At 36.2% G+C, this 20,088-nt stretch overlaps 1 protein-coding gene across 1 annotated transcript in view; it reads right to left on the bottom strand.

The window, feature by feature from the left end:
• Nucleotides 1-4,533: 4,533 nt before the first annotated feature.
• xylt2 (xylosyltransferase II) overlaps nt 4,534-20,088 on the bottom strand; it is a 72,133-nt gene continuing 56,578 nt past the window's right edge. Inside the window, exons 8-11 of the mRNA XM_061884252.1 lie at nt 15,474-15,730; nt 15,196-15,391; nt 10,473-10,809; nt 4,534-8,000 (exon numbers count right to left, since the gene is read on the bottom strand). Coding sequence (XP_061740236.1) covers nt 7,681-8,000; nt 10,473-10,809; nt 15,196-15,391; nt 15,474-15,730 — 1,110 coding nt within the window. The 3' untranslated portion in view covers nt 4,534-7,680. The remainder of the gene's footprint in view (nt 8,001-10,472; nt 10,810-15,195; nt 15,392-15,473; nt 15,731-20,088) is intronic.

Raw genomic sequence — 20,088 nt, 5'->3', positions numbered from 1 at the left:
GCTTGTATCTACATGATATCACACACAAGTAAACCCTCGGCAGGACTGCTTGTATCGCACATGGTATAACACACAAGTAAACACTCGACACAACGGCTTGTATCACACATGATATCACACGCAAGTAAACACTCGGCACAACGGCTTGTATCACACATGATATCACACGCAAGTAAACACTCGGCAGGACTGATTGTATTGTACATGATATCACACAAATGTAAATAATCAGCAGGGCTGCATGTACCGCACATGATATCACACACAATTGTAAGCACTTGGCAGGACTGATTGTTTCATACATGATATCACACACAAAACAGGCTGCAGAACTGCTTGTATTGCACATGATATCACACACAAGTGAGCACGCTGTAGGACTGCTTATATCACACATGGCATCACACACAAGTAAACGCGCTGCAGGACTGCTTGTATCGCACATACTGTCACACATAAGTATACATGCGGCAGGACTGCTTGTATCGCAGGTTATCTCACAACTAAAAACTCGGCAGAACTGCTTGTCTTGCACATGATATCACACACAAGTCAACAGGCTGTAGGACGGCTTGTATCACACATGATATCACACACAAGTAAACATGCTGCAGAACTGCTTGTATCACAGATGATATCACACACAACACCACAGGCTGCAGGACTGCTTGTATCGCAAATGATATCACACACAAGTAAACATGCTGCAGGACTGCTTGTATCACGCATGATATCACACACAAGTAGACATGCTGCAGGGCTGCATGTATCGCACATTATATCACACACAAGCAAACACTCGGCAGGACTGATTGTCTTGCACATGATATCATACACAAGTAAACACTCGGCAGGACTGCTTGTATTGCACATGATATCACACACAAGTAAACATGCTGCAGGACTGCTTGTATCACGCATGATATCACACACAGGTAGACATGCTGCAGGGCTGCATGTATCGCACATTATATCACACACAAGCAAACACTCGGCAGGACTGATTGTCTTGCACATGATATCATACACAAGACAACAAGCTGCTGGACTGCTTGTATTGCACATGATATCACACACAAGTAAACATGCTGCAGGACTGCTTGTATCACAAATGATATCACACACAAGTAAAAATGCTGCAGGACTGCTTGTATCGCACATTATATCACACACAAGCAAACACTCGGCAGGACTGCTTGTCTTGCACATGATATCACACACATGTCAACAGGCTGCAGGACTGCTTGTATCTACATGATATCACACACAAGTAAACACACTGCAGGACTGCTAGTATCACACATGATATCACACATAAGTATACATGTGGCAGGACTGCTTGTATCGCACATGATATCACACACGTCAACAGGCTGCAGGACTGCTTGTATCTACATGATATCACACACAAGTAAACCCTCGGCAGGACTGCTTGTATCGCACATGGTATAACACACAAGTAAACACTCGACACAACGGCTTGTATCACACATGATATCACACGCAAGTAAACACTCGGCAGGACTGCTTGTATCGCACATGATATCACATAAAAGTAAACACTCGGCAGGACTGATTGTATTGTACATGATATCACACAAATGTAAATAATCGGCAGGGCTGCATGTATCGCACATGATATCACACACAATTGTAAGCACTTGGCAGGACTGATTGTTTCATACATGATATCACACACAAAACAGGCTGCGGGACTGCTTGTATTGCACATGATATCACACACAAGTGAGCACGCTGTAGGACTGCTTATATCACACATGGCATCACACACAAGTAAACGCGCTGCAGGACTGCTTGTATCGCACATACTGTCACACATAAGTATACATGCGGCAGGACTGCTTGTATCGCAGGTTATCTCACAACTAAAAACTCGGCAGAACTGCTTGTCTTGCACATGATATCACACACAAGTCAACAGGCTGTAGGACTGCTTGTATCACACATGATATCACACACAAGTAAACATGCTGCGGAACTGCTTGTATCACAGATGATATCACACACAACACCACAGGCTGCAGGACTGCTTGTATCGCAAATGATATCACACACAAGTAACCATGCTGCAGGACTGCTTGTATCACGCATGATATCACACACAGGTAGACATGCTGCAGGGCTGCATGTATCGCACATTATATCACACACAAGCAAACACTCGGCAGGACTGATTGTCTTGCACATGATATCATACACAAGTAAACACTCGGCAGGACTGCTTGTATTGCACATGATATCACACACAAGACAACAAGCTGCTGGACTGCTTGTATTGCACATGATATCATACACAAGTAAACACTCGGCAGGACTGCTTGTATTGCACATGATATCACACACAAGACAACAAGCTGCTGGACTGCTTGTATCTACATGATATCACACACAAGTAAAAATGCTGCAGGACTGCTTGTATCGCACATTATATCACACACAAGCAAACACTCGGCAGGACTGCTTGTCTTGCACATGATATCACACACATGTCAACAGGCTGCAGGACTGCTTGTATCTACATGATATCACACACAAGTAAACACACTGCAGGACTGCTAGTATCACACATGATATCACACATAAGTATACATGTGGCAGGACTGCTTGTATCGCACATGATATCACACACAAGTAAACACTCGGCAGAACTGCTTGTATCGCATAAATGTGTTATTTAAATGTGTAATGTTGTATTTAATTTAAAAGTACAAATACATTTTTCAGGATTTTATTAATGTATACATTAATGTATTTAAATATTTTAAAATATAGTTATTTAATCATATGCATTTTTTTATTGAAATATTTCAGTGTAATAATTGATGTATTTTCTGAATAAAGTACTTCAAAACTATTCAAATTTTTAAATTGTACTTCAAAATAAAATTAAAATGAACCAATATTTTTTTGGTTTTTCGACTTCCTGAAAAAAAAAATTCAATGACCGGAACAAACACTGACTGGTAACATCCTGTTTGTTTTTAAAATCAAGGCTTCAAAATAAAAGCAGGCTAATATAATGAGGTTTTTGAGCAAACGCTATGAAATGATGAAATCAACATTATTTTTTGATAATGACGGTGTTGGCTAAATCAACATTTAATGGAGTTAAATGGAGTGAAGACATTTGCTAACAAGTGACTGCACTTCCTGTCTCCTCTTCTGACTTCCTGTCTCCTCTTCTGCAATCAGTGAGACTCAGACCATCTTCACACGTCGTGTAGAGCAAGCTGACGTGGAAGGAACAAGGAAGTATGCAAACCTTTATTGGATTTGTTTTTTTTTTTTCATTGAATAATATTTTTGGGGGAAATTTGCAAACATTTTTTAGAATGTTATCTTTTTTTAAATATTTATTTTTGTAAGTGTGAAGACCTTTTTTTTTTGCAAGTGCACAAACATATTTTTTAAATATATTTTGAATGTGTACAAATTTTTATTTGTATATAATTATTTTTGGAAGTGTGCAAACATTTTTATTTAATTGCATTTTTTTTTATTGTATTTGTTTGGGAAGTGTGCAAACAATTTTAAAAAATTGTATTTAACTTTAATTTTGGAAGTGTGCAAACATTTCTTTTAGGAATGTGTTCAACAATTTTATTTATTTTTCTCAATACATTTTTTATTTGTATTTAATTGTATTATTTTTGGTAGTGTGCAAACATTTATGTAATTTATTTTTTTAAATGTAATTTTTTGGTATGTGTGCAATCATTAAAAAAAAAAAAAAACATTTTTTGGTATTGTACAAACATTTTTATTTAATTTAGTTTTTTTTTTAATTGTATTTTTTTGAGAAGTGTGCAAAATTTTTTTTTTACATTTTTTAATTGTATTTTATTTTCGAAGTGTGCAAACATTTTTTTTAAATATATTTTTGAATGTGTACAAACATTTGATTAATTTTTTTAATACATTTTTTCATTTTACGTAATTGTATTATTTTTGGGAGTGTGCAAACATTTATTTAATTAAAATTTTAAAATGTAGTAATTTTTTGGGGATGTGTGCAAACACTTTGATTTAATTTAATTTTTTAATTGGATTTTTTTGGGGAAGTTTGCAAACCATTTAAAAATATATAATTTTATTTTGAATGTGTACAAACATTTTATTTTTTTTAAATACATTTTTTATTTTGATGTAATTGTTTTATTTTTGAAGTGTGCAAACATGTATTTAATTACATTTTTTGAATGTAATTATTTTTGGGGGATGTGTACAAACATTTAAAAATAATTAAAAACACTTTTTGGAAGTGTGCAAACATTTTTATTTAATATTTTTTTGGGGGGTAGTGTGCAAACATCATTAAAATATCATTTAATTTTATTTTGGAAGTGTGCAAACATTTTATTTCTTTATTTAATCCATTTTTTGAAACTGTGTAAACATTTTATTTTATTTTTGAAAGTGTGAAATAATTTATGAATAATCAGTTTTTTTTAATTTAATGTTATTTTTTTGGAACGTGTGCAAACATTTTCAAAAGGAAGGAGCCAAAAAACGTCATTTTTGTATGTATTTATTGATACCTATAAGCCCCTCCCCCCAGCTATTACAGCTCCCTGTTCCAATGAGATAAATTAACATCCATATAAAAAACAACAACAAAACTGTAGATTTGAAGATAAAAAACTGACAGATTTTTACTGTGAAAGTAGTATCTGTTTTATCAATTTACAGTAATGCACTGTAACAACAACCGTAGATTTTATGGTTCAAAACTAGCAGCTTAGTCCCCAGAATGTTACTGTAAAATGAACATTGATATCTGTTTTTCCACTTTACAGTAACACATTATAAAACAAGTATATTTTACGTTAAAACAACAAAAAAACCTGGCAGCTTAGCTGCTAGAATTTTACTGTAAACAAACAATAGTTTTGTTTTTCCATTTACAGTATTTCACTGTAAAATCTATGATATAAAACTGCAGCTCAGTTGCCAGAATTCCACGGTAAAAACAACAGTGGTACCAGTTGATATTTTACAGTAATGCACTGTAAAAAGGACAAGACACGTTAAAGTGGCCAGAATTTGACTGTAAAAATAACATTTGTTATTTTACGGTATTGCACTGTAAAAAGGACCAAGACAAATTAAAGTCCTCAGAATTTGACTGCAAAAATAACAGTGTCGTTTCCAATTTACAGTAATGCACTGTAAAAAGGACAAGACAAATTCAAGTGGCCAGAATTTGACTATAAAATTAAATTGTTAATTTTACAGTAATGCACTGTAAAAAGGATAACACAAACTAAAGTCCCCAGAATTTGACTGTAAAAACAGCATTTGTTATTTTACAGTAACGCACTGTAAAAAGGACAAGAACAATTAAAGTGGCTGGAATTTTACTGTGAAAACAACATTTGTTATATTACAGTAATGCACTGTAAAAAGGACAAGACTAAAGTGGCCATAATTTTACTGTAAAAACAACATTTGTTATTTTACAGTAATGCACTGTAAAAAGGACAAGACTAAAGTGGCCATAATTTTACTGTAAAAATAACCGTGGCACCATTTGTTATTTTACAGTAATGCACTGTAAAAAGAAAAAGACTAATTAAAGTGGCCATAATTTTACTGTAAAAATAACCGTGGCACCATATGTTATTTTACAGTAATGCACTGTAAAAATAACTAGACAAATTAAAGTCCCCAGAATTTTACTGAAAAAATATTTGTTACTTTACAGTAATGCACTGTAAAAAGGACACACTAATTTTAGTGGCCATAATTTTACTGTACAAATAACAGTGGCACCATTTGTTATTTTACAGTAATGCACCGTAAAAAGGACAAGACTAATTAAATTGGCCATAATTTTACTGTAAAAATAACAGTTTGTTATTTTACAGTAATGCAGTGTTAAAAGGACAAGACTAATTAAAGCGGGCATATTGTAATGCATAAATAACAATGGTACCATCTGTTATTTTACAGTAATTCACTGTAAAAAGAACAAGACAAATTAAAGTCCCCATAATTTTACTGTAAAAACATTTGTTATTTTACAGTAATGCACATTAAAAAGAACAAGACAATTTAAATTCCCCAGAATTTTACTGAAAAAACATTTGTTATTTTACAGTAATGCACTGTAAAAAGGACACACTAATCTTAGTGGCCATAATTTTACTGTACAAATAACAGTGGCACCATTTGTTATTTTACAGAAATGCGCCTTAAAAAGAACAAGACAATTTAAAGTCCCCAAAATTTTACTGTAAAAACAACGTTTGTTATTTTACAGTAATGCACAGTAAAAAGGACAAGACTAATTAAAGTGGCCATAATTTACTGTAAAAATAACAGTGGCACCATTTGTTATTTTACAGTAATGCACAGTAAAAAGGACAATACTAAGTAAAGTGGCCGTAATTTTACTGTAAAAATAACAGTGGCACTGTTTGTTATTTTACAATAATGTACTGTAAAAAGGACAAGACTAATTAAAGTGGCCATATTTTAATGTAAAAATAACAATGGTACCATCTGTTATTTTACAGTAATGCACTGTAAAAAGAACAAGACAAATGAAAGTCCCCATAATTTTACTGAAAAAAGATTTGTTATTTTACAGTAATGCACTGTAAAAAGGACAATACGGATTAAAGTGGCTAGAATTGTACTGTAAAGACAGCATTTGTTATTTTACAGTAATGCACTGTAAAAAGGACAAGACAGATTGAAGTGGCTAGAATTGTACTGTAAAAACAACATTTGTTATTTTACAGTAATGCACTGTAATTAAGGACAAGACTAATTAAAGTGGCCAGTATTTTACTATAAAAATAACAGTGGCAATGTTTGTTATTTTACAGTAATGCACTGTAAAAAGATTACTAAAGTGGCTAGAATTGTACTGTAAAAACATGACTTATTTTCCAGCAATGCACTGTAAAAAACTGTAGATTTAATGGTCTATATTTAAATTCACAGTAATGCACTGTAAAAAACACCATTTTATGACAAATGGTATCACTTTTGGATTTGCACAATATGACCATGGACATAAACAAAAATGACATTTTACAGTAAAAAATGAGCAGGATTTTACTCTAAAATAAAGGTTCTGTGTTGCCACTTTTCCAAATAAAAGCATTTGACCTGACTAAAATTGTAGTTGGAAGTGTTTTAGGGAGTATAAAAATAACATCTGTGTCCCTCCGACCGACGTGAGGCTTCACTGAAGCCACTTCCTGTGCAAGAAGCCACTTCCTGTGCAAGATCAACAAGGGCACTTGACAACAATAAGACAAGATGCATGTTGGGAAGCCAATAAAAAGGCAGCATGGATCCAAAGAATCCGTGTTGAGCATCTCTGCTTGGAGGATGTGGCGTGTGCGCAGAGTAGTTAACATTCCAGTCAGCTATCAAGAAAGAAGTTGTTGTTGTGAGCTGCTGGCCACAACACACGTGTGCTTCAGCAACAACCATGTGGACCACTCAAGGAAATAATTCATCTATGTGACCCCGGTAGGACCACCTTGGGGTGACCTTCCAACTCTGGGTGTCCAAGGTCTGCCAGTAGCGTGCTCTCAAAGAAGCATCACAGGTGAGGATCTTACCTTGGGTCTTGAGAAGGAGTCAAGGAGATCACCATGTTGTGGTCTTGTAAAGTGCACATTCCAGCCAGGTGAGGAGGGGCTACCTGATCCTGCCGTCGGCCTTCACCGCTCCCAGGTCAGACTTGGGGTCCGGGGACTCGGAGCTCCAGCTGGTTGAGGAGCAGGGCGCCAAGGCCGGACAGGAGGAAGCGTCGGAGGCGCAGGCGTCTCCCGGCGCCCAGAAGGTGGCCACGCTGGCGTCCAGCCAGGCGTGGAGGGGCGGGCCCAGCAGCTGAGCGTGGTGCTGGGCCTGCAGCATGGCGGGTCCCTGGGGGGGCAGCTGGAGGATGGAGCTGAGCTGCTGGAAGCTGTGCTCCAGGTAGGAGTTGTCTGCTGGACCTGCATGGATCCAACTGTCCTCTGGAGGCAAACACACACAATGTTTACCTTTCATTAGATTATATTTCATACAGAGATACTTTTACATATATATATTATATTTGATATATTTGTAATATTTAATATTTATTATGTTTAATATATATAGTTTTAAATTATATATTAGATTTAATACATAGAGATTTAGCTATCTATATTATATTTGATGTATATATTTAATATGTTATATTTGAGATATATATATATATATATTTGACGTATGTTATATATATAGTTTTAATTAAATATTATATATATTTGATATGTATAATATTTGATGTATGTTATATTTGATGGATGTTATGTTTAATACATATATAGTTTTAAATATATATATTTTATGTATATAATATTTCATATATATTATATTTAATATATATATAGTTTTAAATACATATTATATATGACATATGTGATATTTGATATATGTTTATATATATATATTTTTTTTTAAATATATATATATGATGTATATATTATTTGATGTATATATTTGATATACATTACATTTAATATATACATAGTATATTATATATGATATATGTTATATTTGATGTATATATTTGATATATTGTATTTAATAGACATAGTTGATATGTATATATAATATTTGAGATATATTATATTCGATATATATAATATTTGATATATGTTATAGTTGATGTATGTATCATATATATTACATTTAATATATATAACATTTTAAATATATATCATATATTACATATATATTTGATGTACATTGTATTTGATGTATGTTATATTTAATACATCCATCCATTTTCTACCGCTTATTCCCTTTCGGGGTTGCGGGGGGCGCTGGCGCCTATTATTTAATACATTTACAGTTTCAAATATATATAAGTTTTGATGTATACATATTTCATATATATTTAATATATATATATATATATATATATATATATATATAGTTTTAAATATATATTATATATGACATTAGTAATGTTGTATATTATATATCATATAGGTTATTTAATATAAATATATAGTTTTAAATATATATATTTGACATGTTATATTTTATATGTATAATATTTGATATATGTTATATTTGATTTACAAGTTATATTTTGTATATAGTTTTATATATATATATTTGTTGTATATGATATTTGATATGTTATATCTGATATATTGTATTTAATAGACATATTTGATATATATATTTCATAATATTTGACATATATTATATTCGATATATTTATTTGATATATGTTATGTTGATATATATAATTGATATATGTTATATTTAATATATATATAATAAAAAAATATATATATGATATATAATATTTGATATAAGTTATATTTGATATATATAATACTTGACATATATTATATATATATAATATTTGATATATGTTAAATTTAATATATATATAATTTAATATACATATATTATATATGATATATATCATATATAATATTTGATATGTATATTTGATATTGGTTACATGTAATATATATAAAAAATTAAATATATATTATATATAATATGATATTTGATATATATTATATTTGATATATCTTATATTTTATTTTTACTATATTTTATAAATAAATTCTGTTCTAAAAGCATGCTGCACCGTGACAATGACATTTGTTTTCGCAAACTAGCGCACACAAAAGGCCTTCTGTTGAGGAGTGGCCATGTTGAGGGTAAATAATCAGGTGGTCTTCCTACAATTGAAGTATGACATGACCACCACAATGAAATTGTAACAATACAACTTGGACAACGCCTGTATCAAATTACCACTGATTACACTCATTGATGTCATTCTGATTGTGATTCTAATGATTTTGGCATATTATTTTTGAATCACCCTGTACATTAGATTTGATATATTTAATATTTGATATCATATTTGATATTTGCTGTACTGTCAAGCGCCTTCTTCCTGCTTTCTTGGCATAGAACATTGGAACATTACCCAGACGCAGTCCGGTTCGGTCCATTCTGAGTGCTTATAGTACAGATCAACTTTAGTTGGTACCCCTAAAAGTACTAAATTAAGTACCTATCCCTACTTATCACAGGCCATCTTTTAATTAAAGTGGAGTGGCAATTCTTGTTTTGGTGACACCTAGTGGTCAAATAAAAATCATTAGGTTGAATGATACGAACACGTTTGATACTGGATACTTTCTATTATGCCTTGCAGACTTTTTGTTGATATTGACAAATGTCACATTTTACACTGCAATATTACTTAATGCGTATGTCTAGCTCGTGTGCTATTGTGTGCTCAGCTGCTGTGTAGCCGCTAGCAGCCTCGCATGTTTGTCTTTTGTAAATGATGATTTGACATGCAAGCTCATATCATCTAAAACAATTGTCGTCGATACCGGAGCGATGTCCGATATCAAGATAGGACCAGGACACCGAGAGCAGTCGCCATAAAAAAGGAGACAGATGGAAGTGATGCTTACCTTTATGCAGCGGCCTCTTGTCGATAAAAGTCAGAGGCATTACGAGGAATCGAACCTCCGCCACGCGCCTCCACCGCCTTAAAATGCGTACCGACCAGACGCCAGGCCGCAGGGGGCGCTGCAGAAGCGGCCGGTAGTGGGTGTACTCTTCGTCTGAGTCCACGGTGATGTCGTAGGAGGCTGCCACCACCAGGGCGGGGTCGATCCACACGATGGTGGCCGTGAGGTTGGCGCCGGTGCGAGCCCATTTCTGCACCGCCATGGGTTCATCCATAGGGCCCATGATCCCGCCAAAGTTCCGGAAGATTCTTTCTTTGGGGTCCCATTCTGTGCCCACCTGTTGAAAATGTAAATATTAATGTCCAAACAATATATTATTATCCTAATTAATAATATCTTATCTTATTGAAGCGCAGAAGTTTGATTAAAAAAAAAAAGACGACACAACAACAGTGATCATGATTGGATCATTTTTAAATGATGCAATTAACAAATCAGACGTGTTTGGCCCTAAAGGCCCGATTCTAACAGTGAATACTATTATTACACCATTTTTAATGAATTTTATTAGATTTTAAAAAAAACAAAATGTAAAAAAAATATGGTAAATTGCGATAATTTAATTTCAAAATGTAATGTATATTACTGTAAATGGAAAAACAGTACTGCTGTTTTTATGGTAAAAAAAAGGCAGCTCAATTGCCAGAATATTACTGTTAAATTTACATGTGTTTTTTTTTAGTTAAAACATTTATACCATGAGACACATAACTTATGTAAAAGAAAAAAGGAAAAAGGCGAAAAGGGCTGGGCGATAAAATGATATCAATATATATCATGACTGACACATGACTTTTGAAAAAAAAAAAAAAGGAAAAAGGTGGATAGGGCTGGATGATGAAACGATATCAATACATATCATGATAGACACATAACTTATGTTAAAAAAAATAATAGAAATAAAAAGGTCGCAGGGCAATAAAAGTGGAAATATGTCGAACAGACAACCGTAATTTGTCAAATGTGGGGCAAAAGCGTTGCTACAAAAAGTAGCATTACTGCTAATATGTAGCATCATTTGAAAAGTCCCCTGCTAGAGAATGAAGAGTGCTTACTCCGCATTTCAACATCGCCGTTCGGTGCCGCACGCTGGAGATGCACGGATAGGCAATTATATAATCCGCAACCGCATCACTAAAGTCGTCATCCACCCGAAATCACCCGAACCAACATTTCATCAAAGCCACACCCGCCCATTGTTATATATATAATATAGACGATGCAAGGCATTAGTGAGGTTAGAAAGTGTAACTCCCTCCAAATAGCACAGACACAATGGCTTTCTTGAACTGATTTATTTGAAGGCTAACTTTCCGTTCAAATTCACCGTGAAAACTGTAATAAATAAAGCCAGTACAAACGTAAAAATAATAACATGCACAGCATGTGAATCAAACATTTTACCAAATAAAATACCAACAAATTACAAACAAATACCTCGTTGGCCTGCATGCTTCATTTAGGAGAAAATTGTGATCTTCTGGCTCTTATAGCCCAAACGTTTAAAGTCCTTGTGACACTTTATAGCAGGGGTCGGGAACCTTTTTGGCTGAGAGAGCCATGAAAGCCAAATATTTCAAAATATATTTCCATGAGAGCCATATCATATTTTTTAACACTGAATACAACTAAATGCGTGCATTTTTAAGTAAGACCAACATTTTTTGAGTATAATAAGTCTCTTATTCTTTTTAATAACATTGTTATTCTGAAGCTAACCAATAATGTTGGTTAGCCAGATGTGGCTCTTTTGATGACTGCATCTGGCTCTCGGATAAATCTTAGGTGACATTGCTTAACGCGACAATTATGAATAATTTCGCTGGTAATCACAGTGCTAAATATAACGTGCAAAATAGAAAACATTCTCATGCATTTAAATCCATCCATCCGTTTTCTACTGCCCCTGTTCAAGAAGTCGCATTAATGGTAAGAAGTATTGTATGTCACGATGGGGGGGGTCGCAGCTTGCTGCAGGGTCGTTCCCCCAGGAAGGCAGACGGACTACTCGGGACATGGCATTAAGGTAAAAACATGATTTAATTTAAACTAAAAAAAGATACAAACAAAAATCGCTCACAGTGGAGGCACAACATGGGCTAAGGAACAAAGCTAACGCATAAACAGACTATGAACATAAATCAAACAAAACTTACTTGGCATGGCATGAAGCACGAAACTATGGCAAGGCATGAAACAAGTCAGCACAGGGCGACTGACTGGCAAAGACGAGCTTAAATACTGCCTCTGATTAGTGCTCGGGAAGCAGGTGAGCGGGCATTTTGTCCACTAGAGACAGGTGGACTAAATGAGTAACCAAGGAAACCAGACTAGGGAGTGGAAAAAAACAGGAACTTAAAGAGTCCAAAGGACAAACAGCACATGGCCAAACAAAAACATGAGCAACATTATTGGTTAGCTTCAGAATAACAATGTTATTAAAAAGAATAAGAGACTTATTATACTCAAAAAATGTTGGTCTTACTTAATAATGCACGCATTTAGTTGTATTCAGTGTTAAAAAATATGATATGGCACTCACGGAAATATATTTTGAAATATTTGGCTTTTATGGCTCTCTCAGCCAAAAAGGTTCCTGACCCCTGCCACAGACTGTGTCCAACTTTGAATAATAGAAAAATGGTCAATATTTCCAAACTTCCCGAGCTTAACTTCCCGTAAACTTTCCGGAAATTTCCCGGAAACTTCCCGGAAACTTTCCGCCCCTTTACAACCCTAGGGGCGGCATGGTGTAGTGGGTAGAGCGGCGGTGCCAGACACCTGAGGGTTGCAGGTTCGCTTCCCACCTTATGACATCCAAATCGCTGCCGTTGTGTCCTTGGGCAGGACACTTCACCCTTGCCCCCGGTGCCGCTCACACTGGTGAATGAATGATGAATGAATGATTGGTGGTGGTCAGAGGGGGCGTAGGCGCAAACTGGCAGCCACGCTTCCGTCAGTCTACCCCAGGGTAGCTGTGGCTACAAATGTAGCTTACCATCACAAGGTGTGAATGAATGATGGGTTCCCACTTCTCTGTGAGCGCTTTGAGTATCTAACAATAGAAAAGCGAGATATAAATGTAATCCATTATTCTTTATTATTAGTCATGTTTCCCATTTGGCTTCTGGTGGCCCTCAAAGCCAAGAAAGTTAAGTCTCTCATTGACTCCAATGTTAGACGTCGGCGCCCACATGCTATATGTTAGCATTTTAATGTAGGCACGCTAACGTTTTAGGCTAGCTGAGTAGTTAATTTTGTACAATTACACCTAAAACTCTCGGAATCCGACACTCGGCATCTTAAAGGGGAACATTATCACAATTTCTAAAGGGTTAAAAACAATAAAAATCAGTTCCCAGTGGCTTCTTGTATTTTTTGAAGTTTTTAAAAAAATTTTACCGGTTCCGGAATATCCCTAAAAAAAGCTTTAAAGTGTTTGATTTTCGCTATTTGCGATGCGACTATCCATTTCCCTGTGACGTCATACAGTGCTGCCAATGTAAACAAACAATGGCGAATAGCACAGCAAGATAAAGCGACATTACCTCGGATTCAGACTCGGATTTCAGCGGTTTAAGCAATTCAACAGATTACGCATGTATTGAAACGGATGGTTGGAGTATAAAAGTATTGAAGAAGAAACTGAAGCTATTGAGCGAAGAGCTATTGACGCTATTCATGGCTGAATAGCTGCGTTAGCATCGCCGGTAAAATGTGCGGACCAAACGATCAGGACTTTCGCATCTCTTGACACTGGAGCAACTTAAATCCGTCGATTGGTAAGTGTTTTTTTCCCATTAAATGTGGGTGGAAGGAAACGTAATATAGTTGCAAATGCATCTGCAGGTTATCCATACATCTCTGTGCCATGTCTGCTTTAGCACCGCCGGTAAATAGCATGTTAGCATCGATTAGCATAGCATGTTAGCATCGATTGGCTGGCAGTCAACATCAACAAAACTCACCTTTGTGATTTCGTTGCTAGCATCGATCAGCTGGCAGTCACGCCGCAACCAAATATGTCTGATTAGCACATAAGTCAACATCAACAAAACTCACCTTTGTGATTTTGTTGACTTTATGGTTGTAAATGCATCTGCAGGTTATCCATACATCTCTGTGCCATGTCTGTCATCGCCGGTAAAATGTGGAGACACTTCGGTACATTCAATGGGGTCTGGCGGCAGACACTTTTGCATCTTCGGGCCAGTGGTGCAACTTGAATCCCTCCCTGTTAGTGTTGTTACACCCTCCGACAACACACCGACGAGGCATGATGTCTCCAAGGTTCCAAAAAATAGTCGAAAAAACGGAAAATAACAGAGCTGAGACCCGGTGTTTGTAATGTGTTGAAAATGAAAAGGGCGGCTGTCTTATCTCGGTGACGTCACGTTCTGACGTCATCGCCACATGAGTGATAAACAGAAAGGCGTTTAATTTGCCAAAATTCACCCATTTGGAGTTCGGAAATCGGTTAAAAAAATATTTGGTCTTTTTTCTGCACCATCAAGGTAGGTCTGGTAATAATGTTCCCCTTTATAAAGTACAGCAGCTTCCTGCAACCCCCGGCCAGAAGTCCAGGGCACAGATAGCAGGCCCATCAAAATGTTTTAGTTTTTATTATGTGGTTAAAAACCAATAACCCCCGCCCAGTACTCACCTCCATGTTTTTGAGCCTTTCAAACTTTTGAAGATTGTTCTCCAGCACCAGTGTGGCCTGGGGCACAGCCCAAGTCTCGATGGTCTCCTTGACCTTGGAGCCCACAGCCTGGACTTCCTGCCTGACCAAGTAGCCTTGGAAGCGGTCATCATAGAAGTACAAGTGCACCGACAAAGGATGGCCAATGGGTTCCAACCTGCAGCGAGGGGGGACAACAGGTCGGTCAGATACGTCACAATCACGCCTTGACGTCAACAAAGACTCTCAAGTCTCCACACCTGCAGGACTCGTTGCTGCCGTGAGACGTGGCGAGACTTTTCAGGCCCAGGCGAAGCAGCGAGGAGAAGGCGGTGAGCGCCACATCGCTGAGGGAGCCGATGCCGTCCGTCTGCTCGAACAGGTTCTCCCAGTACGCCTTAATGGCCGCGCTTCCTGGGGCGTACTGGCCGTACAGGTGCGTGTCCAGGATATCTATGGCTTCCTGGTTCACCGCTGACTCGAATTTGCGTGCAAAGAAAGTCGGCCGGGACAATTGCTGTGCGTAAAATTGGAAGAAACAAGAAAAATTTGTACTAATAATAATCATGATTGTTTTCATTTTTTTTCAAATAGACTTTCAGTTAAAGGAGCCATATGTAATAATTCCATGTCAAGTCGTCATTAAATAATACTGTAATTAATAAATCATGTTCTTTTCCAATACCTCTATAACTGATAACAGTAGTTCAGCCGGGATATTCTCATTTCAAAATTTGATTTACAGCCTCGAAATCCTATTATTGTTTTCATTTCCATGCTCCGCCACCCGCCGTTTGACCAATTAGAAACTCAGTGAATGTGTCACATCCAGGTTGGCAGTTGCCCTCTTGGTATAGCTCACAGGTGTCAAACTCGAGGCCTGTGGGTCAAATCTGGCCCGCCACATTATTTTATGTGGAACTAATATGCATCTATAAAATACTTAATCTTTTCTTACTAAATATATTTTAATTCCCCTTTGACATTAAAAATCACATACTGCATGCAATTGCATTTGTTTTAAAATCCATTACTATCATGTATTCCAAACATATTTTTTGTTAGAAAAAAAGATATATACTGTACTTAAACATCTGCATGACCTATGATTTCAAAACAAATTATCAATCAAATTCCGCCGACAAAGTTTTTTTTACCGTAAAATCAACTTTGGTACTGTTTTTTTTACACATGCAGTAAGACACTAAAACCTTGAAAAAAAAACTACAAAAAAACATTGAAATAACAAGATTGTACGGTAAAAAAAACAGGCAGCTCTGTTGCATGAATTTTACTGCTAAAAACAGTGGTATTGATTCTCCTTTTGATTTACAAAATTTGTTATATGCTGTAAAAAAAACAACACTGCTTTTACTGTAAAATTCTGGTGACTGAGCTGCCAGATTTTAAAGTGTATTTTAAAGATTTTTTTCGCATCTTATGCAAAAAAATATATGTTGTTAATGTATTATGTATGTGTATATATATATACATACATACATACATACATACATACAAACCCCGTTTCCATATGAGTTGGGAAATTGTGTTAGATGTAAATATAAACAGAATACAATGATTTGCAAATCCTTTTCAACCCATTTTCAGTTGAATGCACTACAAAGACAACATATTTGATGTTCAAACTCATAAACTTTATTTATTTTTGCAAATAATCCTTAACTTACAATTTCATGGCTGCAACACGTGCCAAAGTAGTTGGGAAAGGGCATGTTCACCACTGTGTTACATCACCTTTTCTTTTAACAACACTCAATAAACGTTTGGGAACTGAGTAAACTAAATTGTTGAAGCTTTGAAAGTGGAATTCTTTCTCGTTCTTGTTTTATGTAGAGTTTCAGTCGTTCAACAGTCCGGGGGCTCCGCTGTTGTATTTTACGCTTCAAAATGCGCCACACATTTTCGATAAGAGACAGGTCAAGACTGCAGGGGGGCCAGGAAATTACCCGTACTCTTTTACTACGAAACCACGCTTTTGTAACACGCGGCTTGGCATTGTCTTGCTGAAATAAGCAGGGGCGTCCATGATAACGTTGCTTGGATGACAATATATGTTGCTCCAAAACCTGTATGGACCTTTCAGCATTAATGGTGCCTTCACAGATGTGTATGTTACCCATACCTTGGGCACTAATACACCCCCATACAATCACAGATGCTGGATTTTGAACTTTGCGCCTATACCAATCCATATGGTTATTTTCCTCTTTGTTCCGGAGGACACCACGTCCACATTTTCCAAATATAATTTGAAATGTGGAGTCAGACCACAAAACACTTTTCCACTTTCCATCAGTTCATCCAAGATGAGCTCGGGCTCAGCGAAGCCAGCGGCGTTCCTTGGTGTTGTTGATAAATGGGTTTTGCTTTGCATAGCAGAGTTTTATTTGCACTTACAGATACACGACCAACTGTAGTTACTGACAGTGGTTTTATGAAGTGTTCCTGAGCCCGTGTGGTGATATCCTTTACACACTGATGTCGGTTTTTGATGCAGTACCACCTGAGGGCTCAAAGGTCCGTAATATCATCGCTTATGTGCAGTGATTTTTTTAATTCGGCCGATAAATGCTTTATAATATCCGAAATGATCGGTATTGGTTTCAAAAAGTAAAATTTATGAGTTTTTAAAACGCCGCTGTACGGAGTGGTACATGGACATAGGATTTTCCGAATTTCAGTGTCCATCCTAAAAATCTCCTGGGGCAATCATTCTCCCAAATTTCTCCCGATTTCCACCCAGACAACAATATCGGAGTCGTGCCTTAAAGGCACTGCATTTGCGTGCAGACCCTATCACATAATATCTACAGCATTTCACACCCACAAGTGAATGCAATGCATACTTGGTCAACAGCCATACAGGGCAGACTGAAGGTTGCCGTATAAACAACTTGAACACTGTTACAAATATGCGCCACACTGTGAACCCACACCAAACAAGGATGACAAACACATTTCGGGAGAACATCCGCACCGTAACACAACATAAACACAACAGAACAAATACACAGAACCCCTTGCAGCACTAACTCTTCTGGGACGCTACAATATACAGCCCTTGCTAGCCCCCACCTCAACCTCCTCGTGTTCTCTCAGGGAGAGCATGTCTCAAATTCCAAGCTGTTGATTTGAGGCATGTTAAAAAAAATAATGCACTTTGTGACTTTAATAATAAATATAGCAGTGCCATGTTGGCATTTTTTTCCATAACTTGAGTTTCCAAAACTTGAGTTGATTTATTTTGGAAAACATTGTTACATTGTTTAATGCATCCAGTGGGGCATCACAGCAAAATTAGGCATAATAATGTGTTCATTCCACCACTGTATATATCGTATCGGTTGATATCAGAATGGGTACTTAAGAGTTGGACAATATCGGAATATCAGCAACAAAGCCATTATCGGACATCTCTAGTTTTTACCTATTATACTTATTTTAACCCTACAGAGCAGGGATGTCAAACCTGCGGCAGGACAGGTTTGGTAAGCGTAAAAATAAACTGATCTGAAATAAACTGTTGTACTCCATGTCCAACTGTCAAAGTCGCAATAGCAATTTTGTTAGCCAGGTAACTGGTTTAGCAAGAGCTACAAATAAAAAGTGGTGATGTGGCTCCGCCCCCTCGACGCAGAGTAAAACCTGCCATTGCATGTCTTCTGCTTCAAACACATCGTGATTAGGCAGCCTTATTTCCACAAAATGTCTTTGTCAAAAAAGATTTAGACACAGGGTGCAGTTTCCCAAGAAAAAGGATCATCCTCCTATTTATTCACAGAGGGCAACAGGAAACCACACATCTTTGCCAGCAAGTTGTCTCTATAATGAGCATCAATCTTCAAAGCTAAGCAACATCATTCTTAAATTGTCTGCCACTCAAGATATGACACATGATATTGATGATGTATGATTGTTTTTACGTTGATGTTACATCCATGATGTCGTTCACAACAACACAACATATGAGATGTTTTGTGTGTGTATGATTGCTTGTACATTGATGTTACATCCATGATGTCGTTCACAACAACACAAACAGATGACATGTGTTGTGTGTGTATGATTGTTTGTACATAATGTTACATCCATGACGTTCACAACAACAACATATGAGATATGTTGTGTGTGCATGATTGTTTGTACATTGATGTTACATCCGTGATGTCGTTCACAACAACACAACATATGAGATGTGTTGTGTGTGTATGATTGTTTGTACATTAATGTTACATCCATGATGTCGTTCACAACAACACAACAGATGAGATGTGTTGTGTTTGTATGATTGTTTGTACATAACATGACATCCATGATGTCATTCACAACAACACAACAGATGAGATGTGTTGTGTGTATGATTGTTTGTACATTAATGTTACATCCATGATGTCGTTCACAACAACACAACAGATGAGATGTGTTGTGTGTGTATGATTGTTTGTACATTGATGTTACATCCACGATGTCGTTCACAACAACACAACAGATGAGATGTGTTGTGTGTGTATGACTGTTTGTACATTAATGTTACATCCATGATGTTGTTCACAACAACACAACATATGAGATGTGTTGTGTGTGTATGATTGTTTGTACATAATGTTACATCCATGATGACGTTCACAACAACACAAACAAATGAGATGTGTTGTGTGTGCATGATTGTTTGTACATTAATGTTACATCCATGATGACGTTCACAACAACACAAACAAATGAGATGTGTTGTGTGTGCATGATTGTTTGTACATTAATCTTACATCCATGATGTCGTTGACAACAACACAACATATGAGATGTGTTGTGTGTGTATGATTGTTTGTACATTGATATTACATCCATGATGTTGTA

This window comes from Nerophis ophidion, linkage group LG23 (assembly GCF_033978795.1).
Source record: "Nerophis ophidion isolate RoL-2023_Sa linkage group LG23, RoL_Noph_v1.0, whole genome shotgun sequence".
In the NCBI taxonomy this organism is placed as follows: domain Eukaryota; kingdom Metazoa; phylum Chordata; class Actinopteri; order Syngnathiformes; family Syngnathidae; genus Nerophis; species Nerophis ophidion.
Note: the sequence above shows the minus strand (reverse complement) of the source record. Positions and strands in the feature narration are given on the sequence as shown.